The following is a 23,565-nucleotide window of genomic DNA, read 5'->3' on the forward strand; positions in this document are numbered from 1 at the left end:
ATCGAGATGTCCTCCCTCTGCTTCATCTGGATCACCCTGGGGTCCCTGCGCAGGCACGTCAGCATGTGCGCTGCCATTGGGAAGAGGCGGGCCACGTCTGCTGGCACATCGACGGCAGTGCTGCTGTCCTCACCCTCCTCCTCTGCCTCGTCAGCCTCATCCTCTCTCCACCCCCGCACCAACTCAGCTGCACTGTGCTGCTCCCCCTCATCAGCAGCAAGGTCAGGGACCTCCACCAAGTCCTCCTCCTCCTCCCCCTCAGAGGTGGACTGTGCAGCTGCTTGCCGCTCCTGCTGGTCCAAGGCTGCCGCTCCCTGTTCCAGCAAAGCATCGAGGGCCCTGTTCAGCAGACAAACCAGGGGCACCCACTCGCAGACCATAGCATGGTCCCTGCTCACCATGTTGGTGGCCTGCAGAAAGGGAGCCAGCACTAAGCACACCTGCTGCATGTGCCTCCAGTCATCATCGGGGACGATGGACGGGATGTTGCTGGTCTTGTCCCTTCTCTGAGCGGCGGAAACAGTGGCCAGGGCAAGGTACTGGTTGACAGCGTGCTTCTGTTCAACCAGACGCTCCAACATCGCCAGGGTGGAGTTCCAGCGAGTCGGAACGTCAATGATCAGCCGATGGCGTGGCAGATCCAGCTCCTTTTGCACGTCTTCCAGGCTCGCACAGGCTGCAGCCGAGCGCCGGAAGTGACGCACAACGTTCCTTGCCGTTTCCAGCAGTTCGCCCATCCCCTGGTAGGTGCGCAGGAACTTCTGCACCACCAGGTTCAGCACGTGGGCAAGACAGGGGATGTGGGTCAGGTTTCCCCTGTCTATTGCGGCAACCAGATTGGCCCCATTGTCGGCCACCACCTCTCCGACTCTGAGGCCTCTGGGGGTCAGCCAAATCCTCTCCTGCTCCTGGAGTTTGGCCAACACATGGGTTGCCGTCAGCTTGGTCTTCCCAAGGCTGACCAAGTGAAGCAGCGCTTGGCAGTGGCGGGCCTTCACGCTGCTGCTGAGGCGGGGGGTTTGGCCAGGTGTGCCGGAGGATGGCAGAGGATCGGAGGAACCTGCTGCAGTTCCCCTGACCCTGCGGGGTGGCACCACCCACTGTGTTGCTGCTGCTGCTGTGCCCGCTGCTGCTCTCCCATCCTCACCCCCTTCCACCAAGCTGACCCAGTGGACAGTGAAGGACAGGTAGCGGCCTGTCCCGAAGCGGCTGCTCCAGGAGTCCATGGTGACGTGGACCCTTTCACCAACCGCGTGCTCCAGCCCTCGCTCCACATTGGCCATCACAAAGCGGTGCAGTGCAGGAATGGCCTTGCGGGCAAAGAAGTGTCTGCTGGGGAGCTGCCAGTCTGGGGCTGCGCAAGCAAGCAGCGCACGAATGTCGCTCCCCTCCTGCACGAGCGTGTACGGCAGGAGTTGGGAGCACATGGCCCGTGCCAGCAAGCCGTTCAGCTGCCGCACGCGACGGCTGCTGGGAGGCAGAGCCCTAACCACCCCCTGGAAGGACTCGCTCAAAAGGCTCTGGCGTGGCCTTTTGCTGGCACGGGAATCAGCAGACACAGCGGAGGAGGCCACTGAGGACTGGCTGCCAGAACAGGCCTCAGTGTCGGCGGCTGGAGTTGCAGAGGGGGGAGGAGCAGTGCGTTTCCGCACTCCTGCTGGTGCTGCTGGAGGAGCAGGAGGGCGGGTGGCTGCTGTTGCTGCTGCTGCTGCTGCTGAAGGCTGTGCAGTGATGGGTGTGGTGCCACTGCCAGCACCAGATGCCTTCAGCCTCTGGAACTCCTCATGCTGGTGGAAATGTTTCGCAGCAAGGTGGTTGATGAGCAAGCTGGTGCTGAACTTTAAGGGGTCTGCACCTCTGCTCAACTTCCGCTGACAGTGGTTGCAAGTGGCGTACTTGCTGTACACTGTGGGCATGGTGAAAAAACGCCAGATTGGTGACAAAAACGACCCCCTACGGCATGGAACCGCTGCTGCCTGTCTCCCTGTGGTGGTTGGGGGGGGGGGGGGGGGGCTTGGGTGCGGCTGGTGGTGGTACTGGCAGATGCTGCTGCTGCTGAGCCTGAGACACCAGCAGGCTGTGGGACCTGCCTACTGCTGCCAATGCTTGCAATGATGCGCCTCCTTGCAAGGCCCACAAGCGCATCCTCCTCCTCCTCCTCAGAGCTGCTGAGGACGACATCCCCTGGAGGTGGTGGCACCCAGTCTCTGTCTGTCACCGTGTCATCATCATCCTCCCCCTCCTGAAACATGTCCTGCTGGGATGATGACCCCCAAACTCCTCTCCTGATGCATGGATGGGCTGCTTGACTGTCGCCACAGTCTTGCTGTCCAATCCCTCATCCCCCAAAGTGCCCATCAGCATCTCCTCCTCAAAATCGCCAACAACAGCAGACAATACCCTGATGGTGCCTGGGGTAAAAAATACTGCTGAGTGACAAGTCGCCAACTTGTGACGGTGAACTGGCCTCCTCCTCCCCCCCAGGCCCTGCTGGGCGGCTGCTGCGAACAGGGGTGGTGGTGGTGGTGGTGAGGGTGGAGGCCTCGGATGCAGAGCTGATGGCGGGCTGCTCATCCTCCGTCATGAGTTGCACCACAGTGTCTGCATCCTTTTCCTCAATGGGACGTTTCCGACCCGGCTGGAGGAAAATCGGAGCAGGTGCTACACGCTGCTGCTGCTGTGTCTCTGCAGCGTGAGTTGCAGATGCTCCTGCTGGGCGGCGCCCAAGGCGTCCACGGCCAGTGGCTATGGGAGGAATGTTAGCCACTGACGCTGCTGCTGCTGCGGAACTGTGCATGGTGGCGCGGCCGCGGCCTGCCACAATGCTGCTCCCTCTCCTCCTGATTCCCTTGCTGCCCTTCCCCTTGCCCAAACCGCGCTGGCTGCCACTTCCAGACATCTTCGATGTTTTGGGCGTATAGACAAAAGTTTTTTAAAAGGGCGGGTGAAAAGTGGGGTACTTTAATGGAGTGGGTTGGTGGGTGAGGTGACTGAGTGAGTGTCCCTAGTACAGTAAGTAAGTAGTAACAGTCAGGAAGTACAACTAGCAGTTACAATAATCAATCAGTAATCAGAAGGAAATAGAGTGTGTGTTGTGTGTACACAGACAGTGAGTGCACACACGCAGGAGCTAGTAGCCTATGAACAGTGACTGAGTGTCCTAGACTCCTAGTACAGTAAGAGTAACAAGTAGTAACAGTAAGTACAACTAACTAATTACAATAATCAATCAGTAATCAGAAGGAAATAGAGTGTGTGTAGTGTGTACTCAGACAGTGAGTGCACACACGCAGGAGCTAGTAGCCTATGAACAGTGACTGAGTGTCCTAGACTCCTAGTACAGTAAGAGTAACAAGTAGTAACAGTAAGTACAACTAACTAATTACAATAATCAATCAGTAATCAGAAGGAAATAGAGTGTGTGTAGTGTGTACTCAGACAGTGAGTGCACACACGCAGGAGCTAGTAGCCTATGAACAGTGACTGAGTGTCCTAGACTCCTAGTACAGTAAGAGTAACAAGTAGTAACAGTAAGTATAACTAACTAATTACAATAATCAATCAGTAATCAGAAGGAAATAGAGTGTGTGTAGTGACTGTGTACACAGACAGTGAGTGCACACACGCAGGAGCTAGTAGCCTATGAACAGTGACTGAGTGTCCTAGACTCCTAGTACAGTAAGAGTAACAAGTAGTAACAGTAAGTAACTAACTAATTACAATAATCAATCAGTAATCAGAAGGAAATAGAGTGTGTGTAGTGTGTACTCAGACAGTGAGTGCACACACGCAGGAGCTAGTAGCCGATGAACAGTGACTGAGTGTCCTAGACTCCTAGTACAGTAAGAGTAACAAGTAGTAACAGTAAGTACAACTAACTAATTACAATAATCAATCAGTAATCAGAAGGAAATAGAGTGTGTGTAGTGTGTACACAGACAGTGAGTGCACACACGCAGGAGCTAGTAGCCTATGAACAGTGACTGAGTGTCCTAGACTCCTAGTACAGTAAGAGTAACAAGTAGTAACAGTAAGTAACTAACTAATTACAATAATCAATCACTAATCAGAAGGAAATAGAGTGTGTGTAGTGTGTACACAGACAGTGAGTGCACACACGCAGGAGCTAGTAGCCTATGAACAGTGACTGAGTGTCCTAGACTCCTAGTACAGTAAGAGTAACAAGTAGTAACAGTAAGTAACTAACTAATTACAATAATCAATCAGTAATCAGAAGGAAATAGAGTGTGTGTAGTGTGTACACAGACAGTGAGTGCACACACGCAGGAGCTAGTAGCCTATGAACAGTGACTGAGTGTCCTAGACTCCTAGTACAGTAAGAGTAACAAGTAGTAACAGTAAGTAACTAACTAATTACAATAATCAATCAGTAATCAGAAGGAAATAGAGTGTGTGTGTGTACAAGACAGTGAGTACACACACGCAGGAGCTAGTAGCCTTAGCCTTAGCCTATGAACAGTGACAGTGAGTGTCCTAGCCTAACTACAATACTAAATACAGAATCAATCAGTAGTAAAGGACAGCAGCAGAAATACTGGTATAGATGAGAGAAATATACTAACAGAGGACAGGAGAGAACAGCTGCCCACACAGGCAGGCCCTGAGGCCTAAAGCTGTGTAAGCCTGCAGCAGCTGTGTCTCTGTCTATGTAACACAAAAGCTACTAACTAAAATACAATGTCTATCTAACTAACAACAATATAGGTGTATATAGGAGGTGTATGTGAGCAAAAACGCTAGGTAAATGAACACAATAGAGCTCTTGCTAAGCCAAAGCACAAAGGAGCAACTCTCTCTCTGTACAAGTCTCAGGCAAGCACGGAGAAACCTAACATGGCGGCCGCTATTTATAGGGTAGGGGCTGGCCAGGGTCCCCCTCTGTGATTGGCTGCCGTCAGAGGGCCTGGGAGCCCTCTGATTGGCTCTAAGGACATCAATCTGGGCTATGACGCTATTCGAGCTCGGTACCGAGCTCGAATAGCGCCGTTTGCTCGAATAGCTCGAATAGTGAATGGGCTATTCGAGTGTACTCGAATACCCCATTCGAATAGCTCTAGCTATTCGGAGCTCGAATACCGAGCTCGAATAGCTGAGAAAGAGCTCGAATATTCGAGCTACTCGAATATTCGAGCTCTGCTGAGCACCACTGGTTACCAGGCAGCAGTGAGCAGTTACCAGGCAGCAGTGAGCAGTTGTGAGAGTTTGAGAGCCATTTCACTGCCTATTCACAGTCCATGGAAAAGAGGCCTTACCCTAGCAAGTCTGACATTGCAAATCTGGCCTAATTGGCTATTCATGAGGCAATGCTCATGCAAATGCATGCACAAACCAATACCACAAAGCAGTCACCCTGCTACATGCTACATTAGCACTATCCGGCTTAGTGCACACCAGAGCGGTTCGGCAGCGTTTTGCGATCCACTTGCGGCTGCGGATACGCTTGGGTAATGTATTTCAATGGGCTGGTGCACACCAGAGCGGGAGGCGTTTTGCTGAAACGCATACTCCCGAGGTGAGGCATTTTTTGGATTGCGGAGGCGTTTCTGCCTCCAATGTAAAGTGTAGGAAAAACGCAAACCGCTCTGAAAAACGGCAGTTCAGAGCGGTTTTGCAGGCGTTTTTGTAACAGAAGCTGTTCAGTAACAGCTTTACTGTAACAATATATGAAATCTACTACACCAAAAACGCTTTACAAAACCGCAAAATGCTAGGTGAAATGCTACAGAAAAATAAGAAAAAGCGTTTCAAAATCTGCTAGCATTTTGCGGATCTGCTAGCAGTTTTTGGTGTGCTCCAGGCCTCCAGGAGCGCCACGGGAAGGATTCCCAATGCCCCCTTTTTATACAACTGGGGGAACCGCAGGGTCCCAGGCTCTCTCACTGCCTGGAAACCACAGCGGCACCCCAGAGGGGGAGGCTGGGTGGCGTGGACGACCCCCCCCAAGTGTGGCCAGCACCGGGGAGAGCCGTCTGCACCCACCTCCCAATATTAAAAACAGGCACTTACCTTAACGTCCATTGCGTTCTGCTACATGCGCATTAATTTGGGGGCACCACATGAGAAAGGAGAGAAGCATGGGTCACCCCGAGCTTTAGAGCTCAGGGCTGGCTCACATACAGCACTCCAGAGGGGCAGGGGAGGACAGGCGCACTCACTCCAGGGTTCACACCACCGGAGCAAGCCATCCACCACCTGCCTCCAAAGGATACAAACTGCACAAAATGCTTTCCATGAGAAAATTAATGCGCATGTAGCAGAACGCAATGGACGTTAAGGTAAGTGGCTGTTTGTAATATTAGGAGGTGGGTGCGGACGGCTCTCCCCAGCGCTGGCCACACTTGGGGGGGGGGGGGGCGGCTGCGCCACCCAGCCTCCCACTCTGGGGTGCCGCTGTGGTTCCCAGGCAGCGAGAGAGCACTTTGCAGTATTGGTTTTTGGACCCTGCATAGTTTGGCATGCGAAAGCAAATGCATATTTGCATGAGCATTGCCTCATGAATAGCCAATTAGGCCAGATTTGGAAAGCCAGACTTGCTAGGGTTAAACTTGGTGTTTGAGCACGCAAAATTTTTCTCATGGAGAGCATTTTTTGCAGTTGTATCCTTTGGAGGCAGGTGGTGGATGGCTTGCTCTGGTGGTGTGAGCCCTGGAGTGAGTTGTCTGCGCCTGTCCTCCCCCCACCCCGGAGTGTTGTATGTGAGCCAGCCCTGAGCTCTAAAGCTCGGGGTGACCCATGCTTCACTCCTTTCTCATGTGGTGCCCCCAAGTTAATGCGCATGTTGCAGAACGCAATGGACGTTAAGGTAAGTGCCTGTTTTTAATATTGGGAGGTGGGTGCGGATGGCTCTCCCTGGCGCTGACCACACTTGGGGGGGGGGGGGGTGCAGCTGCGCCACCCAGCCTCCCCCTCCGGGGTGCCGCTGTGGTTCCCAGGCAGTAAGAGAGCCTGGGACCCCGCAGTTCCCCGGTTGTATGGGGGCATTCGGAATCCTCCCCGTGGCGCTCCTGGATAGTGCTAATGTAGCATGAAGTAATACCCGCAGGGCGATCGCTTTGCGGTATTGGTTTTTGGACCCTGCATAGTTTGGCATGCGAAAGCAAATGCATATTTGCATGAGCATTGCCTCATGAATAGCCAATTAGGCCGGATTTGCAAAGCCAGACTTGCTAGGGTTAAACTTGGTGTTTGAGCATGCATACATTTTCTCATGGAAAGCCTACTTCTTCTTGCTTCAAGGTTGAGGCACAAACTCTATTAGATAGATAGATGCGGCGTATGCTACGACGCGGGTTGGCTAGTAGTTAATAAAAGTCTTGTTTGTACTATAATTATCTGCACTTAGATAGTTTACCATTTTTTACATCCACTGTACCTGATTATAGGAGAACTACAGGAGGTCTATGACAGTGATGGAGCATATGATATATACTGAGACATAGTCACATGTGAGAGTCATTGGATGCTGTGGGAGCTGAAAGATCTGGAGCCATTACTGTAGTCTGTGTGCTAAATGACCTTATAACCTGGGTCTTGTTTTCTGCAGTATCAGTGTCTCTGTACAAGGTGGTGGGCATGGAGTGAGGCGGACTTTTATTGACATGTTCAGAATACATTCACTGAATACAATCTCTATTGCTCATTTTGGTCCTGAACTGATTAATAAATATACAGGAAGAAACTGAATTTTGCCTGAATATGAACAGCACTGCACTTGTACAGATATTTGGCACCATTTATGTTCTTGTTGTGTATTCACTTTTATTAAATGGAAATGTATAACTCACCCAGCTTTGAGTTAATCTGTGCTTTAGTTTTAATATGCATGCACGGTCTCCTGCTGATTTGTTTCCATTATTCCATTAAATCTAAGTGCCTGAATTCTGGAAGACAGTCTATCTAACAAGTCCAGCTTTGCTAGGTTCAAGTCAATTCAGGGATGGGCTACTGAAGGCTGTGAAACAGTTAATCCTTGTGGTGAGCCTGTACTCATGGATATCTCTCATTCCGCTGATTCTTGTATTATAAACAAGTAGTTATATGTTACAAACAAAGCCATTTAAAGGCAGGGAACACTGTACTGATGTCATAGTAAAACAACAAAAGCTTTCAACATGAGGGTTCTCCACTGTGTTAAGTGTACAATACAATCATGTAAATCTGCAATATTACGGGCAAGATCAAAGCTTTGCAGATCAAGTTGTGATACTGAAGAAATTAAGTTTACTTTTTAAGGATAGAATTATTACATTAGCTTCAACTTCTAAGCATCCACCCACTTACTTTGTTATTAATTATATTTCAATTTAGGGCCACCATACGTTGCTCAGGCTACCGATTGTGACCAGCTATTTACCAGCGTATGGTTTTGGGGGCTGATATTTTCAGAGGCTTTGTTGCCTTTCTTTTGCATAATACCCATAATGTTAAGAACTTCGATTCATAAAGCATTACCGCATTTGGTAATGCAGAAAACAGCTGACTTTACCAAGCTCTTAGGAAAATGTCAATTCATAAAGGCTGTTACCACATGAAAAGCTGAAATTACCAAGCAGTGAGGTAAATTACCGACTTGTGCGGTAAATACCTCAACACATGTCAGTAAATGTGTCAGTAAATGTCAATTCATGAAGATAAGAACAGGTGGTAAAGGCACAAAGCAATACTGTCTGCTTTGAAGTGGTGATAAGAGTGTGAAGTCTATGCGGGACTGTGCTGGGAGCCGTGACTCACAAGCAGAAGCAGTAAGATCTTCCCCCAAGCAGCAGCAGAGCGTTAGGAACAAAACAGGCTTCTCTTTGGCTGTTTAACCTCTTGAGTTCCTGTGTGAATGATACTAGGAGTAGGAGGTGAATATCACCTCAGCATGGCATGTGTAAAGTTTCTTCAAGTTCTTCTAAGCTGTGGCAATTAAATAGAATGTTAAGAAAAACGAATAGATTCAGAGCAGATTTAGGGCAAGCAGAGGAAGTATAACAAAACATGCACATCTAAAGGGAAGTTGGGATGTCTCTTTTATTGTATTGCTGTCTCTGCACAGAGAGAACAGCATGTAACAACACAGACAACTACTCCTCTGCTGTTACCGACAGTTGGGCTTCGGTAATTTACCACACTTCTATCGTACCTGTGAACATTTTTAAAATTAGCACACAAAAGTCTAAAATACCGAATGCGGTATTTTCCTGACCAGATTTTTTTTTCGCACAGCCTTTTATAATTGACCCTAGAGCAGGGCTGAGCCGAGGCAGAGGCAAGAGAGGTTCCAGCCGCAGGGTGCAGTGTAGGAGGGGGCGCACAACTCACTCAGCTATCATTCCCCTATTGTTTTTGAAGCAGAGAGAAATAAGAAAAGGGTTACATGGTAGTGACTGCAAGCTGGATAACTAGAAACTGAGGTGTTGGGGGATTGGAGGCTCTGGGGCGCCTCTTAGTCTAATAGCAATCAGTGTGTGACGACTGGGGTGGGAAGGATGGAGGGGCACACTTTGGTGTTTTAGCTTTGGGTGCTGGGGGACCTTGTCCCGGCTCTGAGTGTGTGTGTGTGTGTGTGTGTGTGTGTGTGTGTGTGTGTGTGTGTGTGTGTGTGTGGCGGGGGGGGGGGGGAGGGTTATGCTATTTTTATTTCCCACTCCCAACATTGTAGTCTGTCTTATGAAGATTTGTCTTGTTGATCTTACACTGCTTTGCAGTCTTGATCATGTTCACGTGCTGCTTTCCAGCTTTCAGTACACCACATACCACTGTGCAGCCCCATGTTATTTGCGAGAATTGCTTGTGTAATTCTGTTATTTGAAAACAAGCTGCGTAGTTGTAATCTGGGTGATGTGCTGTAGTTTTGCAGGACTTTATTAAGCTGACATTTATGTAGCACTGTGTGACTGACTGATTGCCACACCTTGTAAGCCTCGTACACGTGCTGGACTGTTCTCAGCCAAGGGTCAGGGTGATCTGGGCCAAGAATTTAGTGTGCTCAGGGGTCCCCAAAGTCATGATCTGGCATGCTGGATCTTTAGGTCAGAGTTCCCCAACACTGTCCTCAAGGCCCACCAACAGTGCATGTTTTGCAGAAAAACACAAGCATGCACCGGTGAGGTGATTAGTGTCTCAGCAGAGCTGATGAACTATCTCTGTGGATTTCCACAAACCATGCACTGTTGGTGGGCCTTGAGGACAGGGTTGGGGAACACTGCTTATAGGTGACAATTGGCAGGGAAGTCCATTGTTCCATTCCTTACGCTGCCTGTAGAAGCCGCTCCGATGTTCCTCTCATGGCCAGCACTTCTTCCTTCTATAAAGGATAAATGAAGTGAGAATAATATGGAGGTTGCCATATTTATTTCCTTTTAAACAATACCAGTTGCCTGGCTGCCATATGGCTGCCATGTGGTCTGAGTAACACCAGAAACAAGCATGCAGCTAATCTTGTCAGATCTGACAATGATGTCAGAAACACCTGATCTAAATATGCTTGTTCAGGGTCTTTGGCTAAAAGCATTAGAGGCAGATGATCAGCAGGACTGCCAGGCAACTGGCATGGCTTAAAAGGAAATAAATATGACAGCCTCCATATCCCTCTCACTTCATTCCTTAAGGCTGCTTTCACAGTTGGATGTTGTGGTCTGACATTACAGTAGCCAGTAACGCACAGTAACTCACAGCAATGACAAATCAATGTTCACAGTGCCCACGTTGCGTTAGAGTATAACGCTGCACGCTAAATGAAAGTGCAGAATGCTGTGCGTTATACTCTTATTTCGCCACATTAGACTGTTTGCACATGCGCAGTAATGTTTTTTTTTTTTTTACATTTGAGGTATGCGCCGTTTTCGTTCTCAGTATAGAACGAAAACGGCGCACCAAGAGACGCATAACGCGGCTCTATGTCGCGTCCACCGACATCACCACCATGCGTTGCGTTAGGGGCACGTTTTGCCACCTTAACGTCCCCTGCAACGCAACGTCCCACTGTGTAAGAGCCCTTGGAGAACAAAGCTACTTTTTCTACCCCTGGCACAGGTGACCTCAGAAAAGTCATCAGCAGAGATTTCAACAATAAATATTCATACAATACCTCGAGTGTGGAAGCTCATTAGATAAATCAGTTCATTTCATTGTTGATCCTGAAAATAAATATAGACATGATTAGAGAAAGTTCCTCAAATTTAAATTCTCATTAAGTCCTCTTGGATAAACACCTCCTAATCCACTTTGCTTCTTTCGGCAAAAGTAATATCTTTCTGTTGCCACTGTTAACAGTAAGGAGGCACAGAAACCCCCCTTACCAACCAACCGTTAGCAGTATAGCCAGCCTCTACTTTTTGGGGGCTACATCCACACTAGGTCGTAACAGTGAGTAGCGTCAGAAAATATAATCACTGACATATGCTAATATGATACAATTGTAATGGTACGTTCGGCACGTTAGCAGTAGTGAAGTCTTTCAGCATAAAGCAATATATGAGACTAAAAGAAGTGTAACAACTTGCGAAATAACAGTTCTAGTGAAGCATACTTTTTATTTTCTGCATGCTTTACTGTATGCGACGCACCACATTCATAAAGTGCGATGTGGCTTTTACCCTCCGTTGCAATTCTGTTTTTACAGGGAACGTAACACCCCAGTGTGAACCAAGCTTTAAGGCTGCTTGCACACCAAGACGTTACAGGCGCACGTTAGTGCGCCTGTAACGCTCCCCCAACGCACAGCAATGTAACACAAGTGGGCTGTTCACACAGCCCACGTTGCGTTACATGTAACGCTGCACGTCCTGTGCAAAGTGCAGCATGCTACGGCGTTGGAGCGGCTATAGCCGCGTTAGACTGTTTGCACATGCGCAGTGGGGGGCGGAGGAGGCGGGGAGAGCCAGCTACAGTAGCCGCGCACATGGCTACTTAATATTCACTGCACTGGCGGGCGCTGATTGGCCGGCGGGACCACGTGATGCGGAGTGTCTCGCTCCGCATCACGTGGTCCCGCTGGCCAATCAGCGCCACTCTGGGAGATATTATGGGCATCGAGCAGCCTAACGCGGCTCACTCTACCGTCGGCTTTTGCAGCACCATACGTTGTGTTAGGTGCACGTTATGCGACCTTAACGTGCCACCTAACACAACGTCTTGGTGTGCAAGAAGCCTAAAGGGATACTGTAGGGGGGTCAGGGGAAAATGAGTTGAACTTACCCGGGGCTTCTAACGGTCCCCCGCAGACATCCTGTGTTGGCGCAGCCACTCACCGATGCTCCGGCCCCGCCTCCGGTTCTGAAAGTCTGAAAACCACTGCGCCTGCGTTGCCGTGTCCTCGATCCCGCTGATGTCATCAAGAGCACACAGCGCAGGCCCAGTATGGTCTGTGTCTGCGCAGTACACTCCTGGTGACATCAGCGGGAGCGAGGACACGGGCGTGCAGGCGCAGTGGTTTTCTGACTTTAAAGTCAGAAATTCCAGAAGTGAACTGGAGGCGGGGCCGGAGCATCGGTGAGTGGCTGCGCCAACACAGGATGTCTGCGGGGGACCATTAAAAGCCCCGGGTAAGTTCAGCTCATTTTCCCCCGACCCCCCTACAGTATCCCTTTAAGCTTGTGTATCCTGACTCACATCACACACTTTTTATGTTTTTTATTTCATCAGGCCACGTGGGCATGTAAGACCATACAACACAAAGGAATGGTTCTCAGCAAAACCATTGTCTATATTCAGCAGCAATGTCCCTCACACTGCTATTCAACTTCAAATCCTGCCTTTAGCCTGGGAGCCTATTTGTCTGTGTAGAAATGCATGCGTTTCAAGGCAGGTGCATTTCTGCCTTTTTCTCTGCATTTTTGGATTTGCGTTTTTGTTATCTGCCATGCTCTTACATTTTTAATAATATCCATTTTCAACAAAAGGAAAAATACAGAATCAGGTATACTTTTTTTTTTTTTTTTTTTTTACAGAAAAACGCATTAAAAAAATATGTAAATCAGGGCTGGTGCACTCCAAGAGCGCTTCTGAGCACCTTTAAAAATGCTAGCGCTTTGAATAGTGCTTGGCTAATGTATTTGAAAGGGATGGATCACACCAGAGCAATGTCATTTTTTCCCAAACGCAAACGCGGGTCCTGCAGCTTTCTGAGGCGATTCAGCCTCAATGTTCAGTATAGTAAAGTGGAAAATCGTTTTAAAAAGCACTAGAACAGAGCATTTTTTTTTCACAAAAGCTGTACTGTTCAAAAAATAAAAAATTGTCACACCAAAATGCTCCAAAAATCGCTAAGCATATCTAACAAATCGCTGGGCGAATGCCTAGAATCGCTTAGAAAAATCACTTCTAAAAATGCTGAGCGTTTGTGATTACGCTAGCACTTTTAGGTGTGCACTGGCCCTCATATGTTTTTTTTGATTTCCCATAGGCAAGCACTGCATGGGAATCACTTGTGATTCCCATACAGTATGCGGAAACTAAGAACTTGTGAGATTATAAAATCCACGTAAAATCACATTAAAGAAACACACACCAATGCGATTTTGGAGTGGCCCATAGACTTACATAGCATAGGATTTTGCATGCAATCCAAATAAGTGTGCTCTCTGCCTTACACTAAGGGCCCTTTTCCACTAGCAGTCGCTAGCGTTCACGCTGAACGCTAGTGATTGCTGAATCGCAAAAGTACAAAAATTTGCTGCGATTTCCCGACGTTTGGGTCATGATTTTGCTATGATTTTTTTTTTTATGCTATGCACTGCATAGCAAAATTGCGGCAATAATCGTTCCGCCGTAAAGATTAACTTTGGATGTGCCATCTCTTTTCTTTGTTGAATATTGCATAGAGGCGCTCAGGCGTCATCCCTCTTTTTCAGCTGTTGCAATCCTCTTGGGGCCCGTTTCCACTAGCGCGAAAACCGTGCCTAATCCGCAGAGTTTCCCCGCAGGCAAATCGCGCAGGGGAACTCTACCATAGGAAACAATGGCACCGCCGGCCGAATCGCTTACCTTAGCGATTCGGCCAACATTGCCAGCAGTTTCCGTGCGGGAGGCTGGGAATCCCATAGCCGCTTATGGGATTCGTCAGCGTTCCCGCAGGCCAGGAAGTGCTGTCGCGACGCGGCACAAGTGGAAACAGGCACTTAAAAGACTGTGTTTGAGACAATACTACAAATGTGATGTGTAGTGGGCTCTCCTCATTCACCCACTCCCCTGTTCTCTTTTGTCGCCCTCCATTTCCATGCAATGCCCTCCCGAACCTACTTCCGGGTCGGTTGAACAATGTGCAGGGGCTGCCTGGCGATGCGGCATCCTTGATCATGCTCCCACAGCTGGGAGCGCTCTGTCACAACTACATTGTGCACATGCGCAGAGCACTCTCAGCCGTGGGAATGGGATCAAGGACGCACATCGCCGGGCAGCGCCTGCACAATGTTCAACCAATCCTACCGACCTGGAAGAAGGTTCGGGAGGACAATGCATGGAAACGTCGGGCGACAAAGATGGGCAACGTTTTTAAGTTTCTTAATGGGCTAAGGTATTCTTTAAAAGGTAGAACCTGATATTCCTGATATTGCCTCAGCTTGAATCTCATGTTCATGAGCATGAAGTATTTACTTGTTTGCTTGCTTATTGGTATAGGTAGATTAGGAACCAATTCTGCAGAAGGAACCTTGATGCTTGTGAATTGTTCTAGTACAAAATGCTGATGTCCATCTTTTTATGTAAGAGTAAAGGATTATGGTTTTATGAGGGTACAGCAATAAAAAAAATAAAGTAGAATAATTTATTTTTGACAATAATCAGTTAGGGCTCAGCCACACTATAAGCGCTTTTCTGAGCGCTTGTGATTGATTAGCGCTTTTTAAAAATCGATCTCATTCACTTTTATTCGCGGTAAAGAAAATTGCTGCGATTTTAAGCGTGCGTGATCACAGCGATTTTTAAAGAAAGCTCAGAAAGCACTAATCAATCAATAGTGCTCAGAAAAGCACTTAAGCTCAACACACACCATACAATCTTGGTTGTACAGATTTACCAAATGTATGTAGTATAAGGGCCAACAGATTGAAAATAACCTGAATGATTGATTGGATAAGCTCTTATACTACATGAAAGTGGTAAGATTGAACATCCAAGATTGTATGGTGTGTGTTGAGCCTTAGAGTGTGGCTGAGCCCTCAGAGTAAAAGGAAAACAGAAAGTTGGCACTATGGCAGCATGAAATTAAACTGTTCATATCGTGACCAAGGGAACTTAAAGCGGAATATAACCCTGCATTTCAACTTTGCTCTAAAACATAATTTACAACATATTATATGCAACCAGCATTTTTTTTACTAGACCAGCATTGGAAGGGTTACACACGGAGCTTTAAATTTCTGTGGAGAGAAATGCTGCCGCATCCGAAGTTTAGATAGATACATTTAAGTAAACACAATGTAACAAGTGTGGAATGTGACACACACTGACTGTGCAGGAGCTCCCGGACACAGAGAGAGAGTGAGTCACATTCCTCACTTGTTACATTGTGTTTACTTAAATGTATCTATTTAAACTTCGGCTGAGGCAGAATTTCTATACACGGAACTTTAAAGCTCTGTGTGTAACCCTTCCAATGCTGGTCTAGTAAAAAAAAAAATGCTGGTTGCATATAATATGCTGTAAATAATGTTTTAGAGCAAAGTTGAAATGCAGGGTTATATTCCGCTTTAAATGCAGCTTAACTCACCCTTTTTTCAGCTGTGCGTGCTCTGGAGAAAATGGCAGTATTATATGGCAATTATAGAACAAGAAATCCGGCACTGCAGTGCGGGGTTACCGCTAAGGAGGTTAAATAGTGGTAATCATTAACAAACTGTTTCCCATCCCCTACTTGCTCCTCTGACACTGTGGAAATCCTTGGCAGGTTTTGGTGCGCCATATCAATTGCTATGTATAGAGCGCTTGGGGGGCCCAATGTAAAACTTCCCCCGGGGCCCATACCTCCTTAGCTACGCCACTGATTGCAATCCTGATTTTACAGGATATGCATCACTCCAGTGTGAAACTAGACCTATGATTTCTAATGTTCTGTAAGGCTTCTTGCACACCAAGACGTTGTGTTAGGTGCCACGTTAAGGTCGCATAACGTGCACCTAACACAACGTATGGTGCTGCAAGAGCCGACGGTAGAGTGAGCCACGTTAGGCGGCTCGATTCCTATAATGTCTCCCAGAGTGGCGCTGATTGGCCAGCGGGACCACGTGATGCGGAGCGAGACACTCCGCATCACGTGGTCCCGCCGGCCAATCAGCTGCCGCCAGTGCAGTGAATATTAAGTAGCCATGTGCGCGGCTACTGTAGCTGGCTCTCCCCGCCTCCTCTCCGCCCCCACTGCGCATGTGCAAATAGTCTAACGCGGCTATAGCCGCTCCAACGCCGTAGCATGCTGCACTTTGCGGAGAACGTGCAGCATTACATGTAACGCAACGTGGGCTGTGTGAACAGCCCACTTGTGTTACATTGCTGTGCGTTGGGGGAGCGTTACAGGCGCACTAACGTGCGCCTGTAACGTCTTGGTGTGTAAGCAGCCTAAATCATTCTCAATAAGAGAAAATCAGCTGACATTCACTTATTCTTACCAATGACCTTTTCTCTGCTTTTTCCTAAGGGAAAGCTATCCTGATTATTTGTCTTCTCAACTCCCTTACTTGCTTCTATATAGTGGAAACCCCACTTTATCATCTCCATCATTCTATGTAAAGCAATACCTGTCCTCCTTATGTAGCCTCCCAGACATACGGTATCACCCTTCTTGCATGTGTAGAGCCTGATGTGCAGCAGTTCCTTCCTCCATGCATTGATCCCCATGTGCAGCAGCTACCTCTTCCCCATGCAGCTGTTCTATGCCATTTGTACCCCCTCACTAATGTGCAGCATTACCTCACATGCAGCACCCCCCTGGGCTGTAACCCATGGAATCGTTACAGAAATACAGCCATTGCCATACAGCAATGAGAGGTGAACTTCTTTGCTGCTTTCAGTCTCTCTCTTTCCTGCTAATGAAATGGTTTCAGTTATCCTGTGTATATGTGTGTGCGGGTAAGAACAGGTTAGCTGGGTGAGAGAAAAACGAATCCTTAGAAAATGGCATACATAATACTGCTTCAGCAGGCTAATCCTCTCATATTTGTTCTGTGTCTCTCACCAGGTGGCAGCATTTATTCAAATGCTTCCAGTCATTTCTGAAAAGTGAGCTGAATAAAGACAACTAAACACTAGAGGGAGCTAAAACCAGAGCTTATCTAGGGACACGATAAAGATTGTATTAGAACAAATAAAACGCTACAGCTTACAAAAAGCAATGACAATTCAGACCTATGACAAGTGTGCAGCAGGAAGCCAGTCTTAAGTGTTGTTATCTTTCTGTCAGCAGAGGACCAACAGCTTTTCCCATAAATCCAGGGATCACTGATGCTGATCCTTGTCTGTGCACAGCATCAGTACTATACAGTGCAAGCCAATCCATTTCAGCAAGACACTTGTTAGGGCAGGATTGCAGCAGCAGCGTCTTATATAGTTCCTAAATGCAATATACGCAGAATCATGAACAAGGACACTGCTTTGCAACAGTGTATCTATCCTAGCTACAATATTGCCAAGGCATAAGCAGCACTAGGCAATCATGTCACATTAAAGTTTGATGATAAAATACCTGAATTTTATTTACATGTTATTCTATATTGGCTACAACTGAGTGTTGCATTTAAAAAAAATCTTTCACTGTAATTATTTCCACTCTTTGTAGATAGTGCCCCAGCCTCTAAATTGATACATTTATACTATAGTGCACCCCTGCCTATTTCTCTCTATGAATAGCCTTAGCTCTATGGATACATTTTGCTTTACCTTTTTCCATCTATTGATGCCCTCAGGTATATCCATTCCTGTCTATACTGTCTACAATATACCATCAGCTCTGTGGATAACTTCAGCTCTACCTATTTCTGTCTACTAAAACACTTGGGACTACCTATTTGTATCTACACATACCTTGAGCTGTATGGATAGCATCAGCAATGCCGCTCTTTCAATATGCAGATTCTCTCAGTCCTATGCATTTCTGTGTGCAGATACAGTCAGATCACATATTTCTGTGTGCAGATATAGACAGATGACATATTTATGTGCACAGGTACAGTCAGATGACATATTTCTGGGCAGAGGTACAGTCAGATCACATATTTCTGTGCACAGGTACAGTCAGATCACATATTTCTGTGCACAGGTACAGTCAGATCACATATTTCTGTGCACAGGTACAGTCAGATGACATATTTCTGTGCACAGGTACAGTCAGATGACATATTTCTGTGCACAGGTACAGTCAGATCACATATTTCTGGGCAGAGGTACAGTCAGATCACATATTTCTGTGCACAGGTACAGTCAGATCACATATTTCTGGGCAGAGGTACAGTCAGATCACATATTTCTGTGCACAGGTACAGTCAGATCACATATTTCTGGGCAGAGGTACAGTCAGATCACATATTTCTGGGCAGAGGTACAGTCAGATCACATATTTCTGTGCACAGGTACAGTCAGATCACATATTTCTGGGCAGAGGTACAGTCAGATCACATATTTCTGTGCACAGGTACAGTCAGATCACATATTTTAGTTTGCAGATGCAGTCAGATCACATATTTTAGTTTGCAGATGCAGTCAGATCACATATTTCTGTGCGCAGGTACAGTCAGATCACATATTTCCATACCTCCCAACATTTTGAAAAAAAGAAAGTGGGACACTGCCCCTACCACACCTCATTCACACCCGACACACCCCTAGTCACGCATAGCATAAAGATTTAATAAGAAAATGTTATTTTATCAAACCACACTGGTCCTTTCTAGCCTGGTTAATTTTCCTTCATATTAACACTTGAAAATAAGAAATATATCAATTTAATGTATGGGAATAAAGTTTAGAGTCAATGAAACTCATTTTTCAGTAGAAAAATACATATATTTACATACATCCGTACATCAGTCCTGAAAGAGGGACACGTAAAGAAGAAAGAGGGACAGAGGGATTGGGTACCCAAAGAGGGACTCTCCATCCAAAAGAGGGACAGTTGGGAGCTAAGTATTTCTGTGTGCAGATACAGTCAGATGACATATTTCTGTGTGCAGATACAATCAGATCACATATTGCTGTGTGCAGATATAGTTAAAGCACATATTTCTGTGTACAGGTAAAGTCAGATGAAATACTTCTGTGTGCAGATCCAGTCAGATTTCATATGTGGGGTTGATAACTGCATTTCATATGTGGGGGATAATTGGTGCATTTAATATGTGGGGTGATTGGTACATTTCATATGTAGGTTAATTACTACATTTCATATGTGAGGGGTCAATGCAGCTTTTCACATGTGAGGTGATGGCAGCATTACTGCAGCAGCTGATGTGACATCAAACACATCTGTCCCCTGAAATGCACATTACTAGATATTAATGTCAGGTGGTCTCTCCCACATCATCCACCCGGTGTTCCTCCGCTGGCCGCATGTAATAATATAATACATAGAGGCGCTGCAGTGCAGTCATTGGCAAGGCACCTGTGACCAATGGACGCGCGCTCCCTCCTCTTGTTACTTCTTGTCAGACCCACTGGCAGCCATGTCTCTGCTGTTATGTCGAGACAGCAACAAGTCACAAGACATGGTTGCCCTGGAGATGTCAAGCTTCCTGCCTCTCTGCATCCTGTTGGTGGTCAGTGACTGACACAGTAAGTAGGAGGAAGTCTGGGGGAAGGGACAGTGCAACACACAAAATGCCAGTAAAATGTAGGGGGCCTGGGACCCTCTTGAGCGCTTTTGGATTGCTCAGAATCAAAATCAATTTTATAGCAATTTTGTGAGCCACAATTGCATAGCTTTATCTATCTCCCAGGTCTCTCAGTGTCTGTGTGCACCAGCTTTTGGTGTGTAGCCCATGCCTCACACACATGGTGAAATCGCAAGCATTGTACAATTGCAGATCTATACTTGGTGGGGTTGGGGGGGGCTACCTAAAACTGGGAGCACATATACTGGGGAAGGGGAGCATCTGCTAGCTATAGTGAGAAAAGAGCACATCTGATACTCATACTGGGGATGGGGGACAGCCTAATACTGGGGGGCACCACTAGCTACTTAATACTTAGGGCACCTCTGACTGCAAAATACTGGTGGTATTTCTGGTTACCCAATACTGCAGGCAGCTCTGGCTACCTAATACTTTGGAAAAAAAGGGGAAAAAGGGGGAGGGGAGCATGGGAGGAAACCAATAGCCTATAGGACTCGATTTACAAAGCCGTGATAAAATCGAGCCCATAGTGTAGTATGTTTGTGACACAGGGATTAAGACGATGTGATTTGTGAATAGTTATACTCACACTTGTGTGCCACGATAGTCGCTCAACAGTAGGCAGGTGGGGAGAGCAAACCCAACCCCACTTAGGTTAAAAAGTCACTCTCCGCAATTATGGACAAAACAACAAAGGAATATATCCTCCACTCGCAGTATGATTATGTGTGTGCCTCAGAGGTGCCAAAGTGAAATAAGATTATTAAAATTTGTTTAAAAATAGAGAAAGTAAAGATCAATTTACCTGAACTAAAGAAGACCTGAACTCAGAACTTAAAGAGGAACTTTAAGGCTTTGTTCACATTATAAATCGCCAGCACTATCGCAACGGCTGATCAATTTATAGAGAGTTTTTCAAAGCGCTTTTCCCTGCTCTTTGCGCTTAGAAAAGTGCTTTTGTAAGCAAATTTGCTGAGCCATTAGTTTATTCACTTTCTGACGTCAGTCAGGAAGTGAAGTCTTTGACCCGGAAAATAATAAATACATTTATTAAATATATTTATTCTTAAAAGCGCTTGGGAAATCGCTTTTTCAAGAGGTTTGCAATTTCCCTATACCTTTCATTGAGCAAAAACGCACAGAAAATGGTACATGTAGCGTGTTTGCGATTTTAATAAAATCGAAATGCACACATGTGAACACTTATAGGAAATCATTGCACAAGCGCTTTTAGGGCAATTTCTAAAATCGCCAGTGCTTTAAAAAAAATCTGAAATGCTCATAGTGTGAACAAGCCCTGACCAAGGATTGAACTTCATTCCAATCAGTAGCTGATACCTCCTTTCCCACTAGAAATCTATTCCTTTTCTCAAATAGATTGTGAGGGGAGTCTGTATGGCTGATATTTTGGTGAAATCCCTCCCACAGTGTGATGTCATGACCAAGGTCCTGACAGTTTTCTGTCTGTGAAATTCCTTGCATTGGGCTCTATTCTCAATCACTTCCCGCATGCGGTAAAGGACATGCGGGAAGTTACCGACCAAAATAATGGCAAGTTCACATTCACAAAATTTTCTGCATGCAGAAAAAGTGCTGAGAAAATGCGGTAAATGTGCGGGATTCATGCGGAAAAAGTTCAGCAAAAGTCGGTATTTTCCACACAAAAAAAAAAATTCACAAAACAGTTCAGGCGCATCATTTCGGCGTTATTTACCGTTTTTTTTTTTATCACCTACAAGTACTAGGTGATAAATTCTGCATCCCATTGATTTTAATGAAGTCTGGAGGCTTAAGGGCTGTGCTTGCTGGACTTTGATTTTTTTTTTTTTAAACACTTTTTCATGCAACCTTTTTACAGCATGTTTACCGCAAGAATAATGGCTGCTTCCGCTCTTTTTTACCGCATGCGGAAAACATGCGAAAAATATTAGTGAATGCAGAAAAAAATGCTGAGATTACCGCTGGCGGAAATTTTGCGGTAAAATCTTGCGGTAATTTTGCCTTTTTGAGAATAGAGCCCATTGTGAGAAATAACAGCTTTTTCCAACTGCCAAGCAAGCAATTTATCCCTCTGTGCATAGAACTCTCAGTAACAAACTTTCTGTACAGATCACCACCAGGGATACATTAAAAGGGAAATCAGGGAGAGGAAAGATTTTACAATGGGCAAGCACTGACTAAATAATCTATAAATTAACATTGTAAAAAATAAGTTCTAAGTTATTTCTAAAATAAATTGCATTCATTATACTATTTTCACTACAGTTCCTCTTTAATGTCTACGTTAAAAGATACGCAACAGCATAATAACCTTTAGGCTGTATTCACAGTGAGACGTTGCTGGTTTAATGCGACGTTATGTCACAACGTGTCTGCATTAAGAGGTAATGCAGTGCAAGCAGTGAGTTACCACAACGCAACATTTTTTAATGCGACTTTATTGTCGCACTGTGAACGGCCCATAGGATTAGCATTGCAGTGCGGTAAGCTGCGTTATAAGAGTTTATAACGTGCGACCATAATGTCCCACTGTGAATGTGACCTTAAAGAAAAAACGTTTCTTTGTTACAGTTGATACAATACAAATCCTGCAATAAATCTGCAGTGTGTCTACTTCCTGCTTTCATGGAAGCAGATGTATTGTTAAAGGATACCCGAGGTGACATGTGACATGATAAGATAGACATGGGTATGTACAGTGCCTAGCACACAAATAACTATGCTGCTCTCCTTTTTTTCTTTCTCTGCCTGAAAGAGTTAAATATCAGGCATGTAAGTGGCTGACTCAGTCCTGACTCAGACAGGAAGTGACTACAGTGTGACTCTCATTGATACGAAATTCCAACTATAAAACACTTTACTAGCAGAAAATTGCTTCTGAGAGCAGGAAAGAGATAAAAAGGGTAAATAGCTCATAGATTTTAGCTCTGGCATACTTCAATGAATGTGTCATTGAGCAAAAACAATAAAACAGTTAAAACTTAAAAAGTAGATTTAAACATAAAATAAAACTGTGGAATATCTTAAAAAGTCATTTTGAGGAGAAGGAAGACAGATACAATTGTTTATTTCATTAGTTTATTTTCGCTTCGGGTGCCCTTTAACATTCTGTGTGTACAAATTCGCTGTTCTGCCATAGCAGAGAAGATTCCTGAGCTGACACAGCTGAGAGATCAAATTACAACTTGTGATTAGACACAGATGAGGGGGAATTAGAAAGGCTAAACTCTCTAAATACATACAAGGTGCATTTCTCTCTGTTTTCCTTTTGTCCTGTGTAAAAGTTCGGGTCCACTTTAAGAATTGTAATTAAATAATAATAAACAAAACTCTCATGGATTGTAATGCGTTTCTTGGGATTAGGTTCCGGCTTCTTTATGCATATAAAGAGAGTAAAATCTCCATTGAGCTGTAGTGGAGCCTAGCGCCTCAGACTGAACCACGTACAAGGAGGTATACATGGCTCTAATACTGCTATCTGGGATAGACAGGGCTCCCTAAAACTGCTAAATTGGAGGTTGGGAGCAATTTGGCTGCCTAACAGTGATAACACATGCGTGTGACTACTTAATTATTTCATCCGGGGGAACATGGGTATGGCTACCTAATTCTTGTATATGTAGGCACAGGGCTGCTTAATTTCTATATATGGAGGCACCTGGCTACTATCTTGAGGCATGGGACTGTGTGATTATTTTATCTGCAGGAATGTGACTACTTAATTTATATATCTTGGGGGCATAGTGAC

The 23,565-nt window shown here is 46.0% G+C and overlaps 1 protein-coding gene across 1 annotated transcript in view; it reads right to left on the bottom strand.

The window, feature by feature from the left end:
* The window catches only part of CSPG4 (chondroitin sulfate proteoglycan 4), a 214,660-nt gene extending 195,002 nt beyond the window's left edge, over positions 1-19,658 (bottom strand). Inside the window, exons 1-3 of the mRNA XM_068275712.1 lie at positions 19,589-19,658; positions 18,016-18,116; positions 11,093-11,141 (exon numbers count right to left, since the gene is read on the bottom strand). Coding sequence (XP_068131813.1) covers positions 11,093-11,111 — 19 coding nt within the window. The 5' untranslated portion in view covers positions 11,112-11,141; positions 18,016-18,116; positions 19,589-19,658. The remainder of the gene's footprint in view (positions 1-11,092; positions 11,142-18,015; positions 18,117-19,588) is intronic.
* Between the last annotated feature and the right edge of the window lie 3,907 nt (positions 19,659-23,565).

This window comes from Hyperolius riggenbachi, chromosome 3, assembly GCF_040937935.1.
Source record: "Hyperolius riggenbachi isolate aHypRig1 chromosome 3, aHypRig1.pri, whole genome shotgun sequence".
NCBI classification, from domain to species: domain Eukaryota; kingdom Metazoa; phylum Chordata; class Amphibia; order Anura; family Hyperoliidae; genus Hyperolius; species Hyperolius riggenbachi.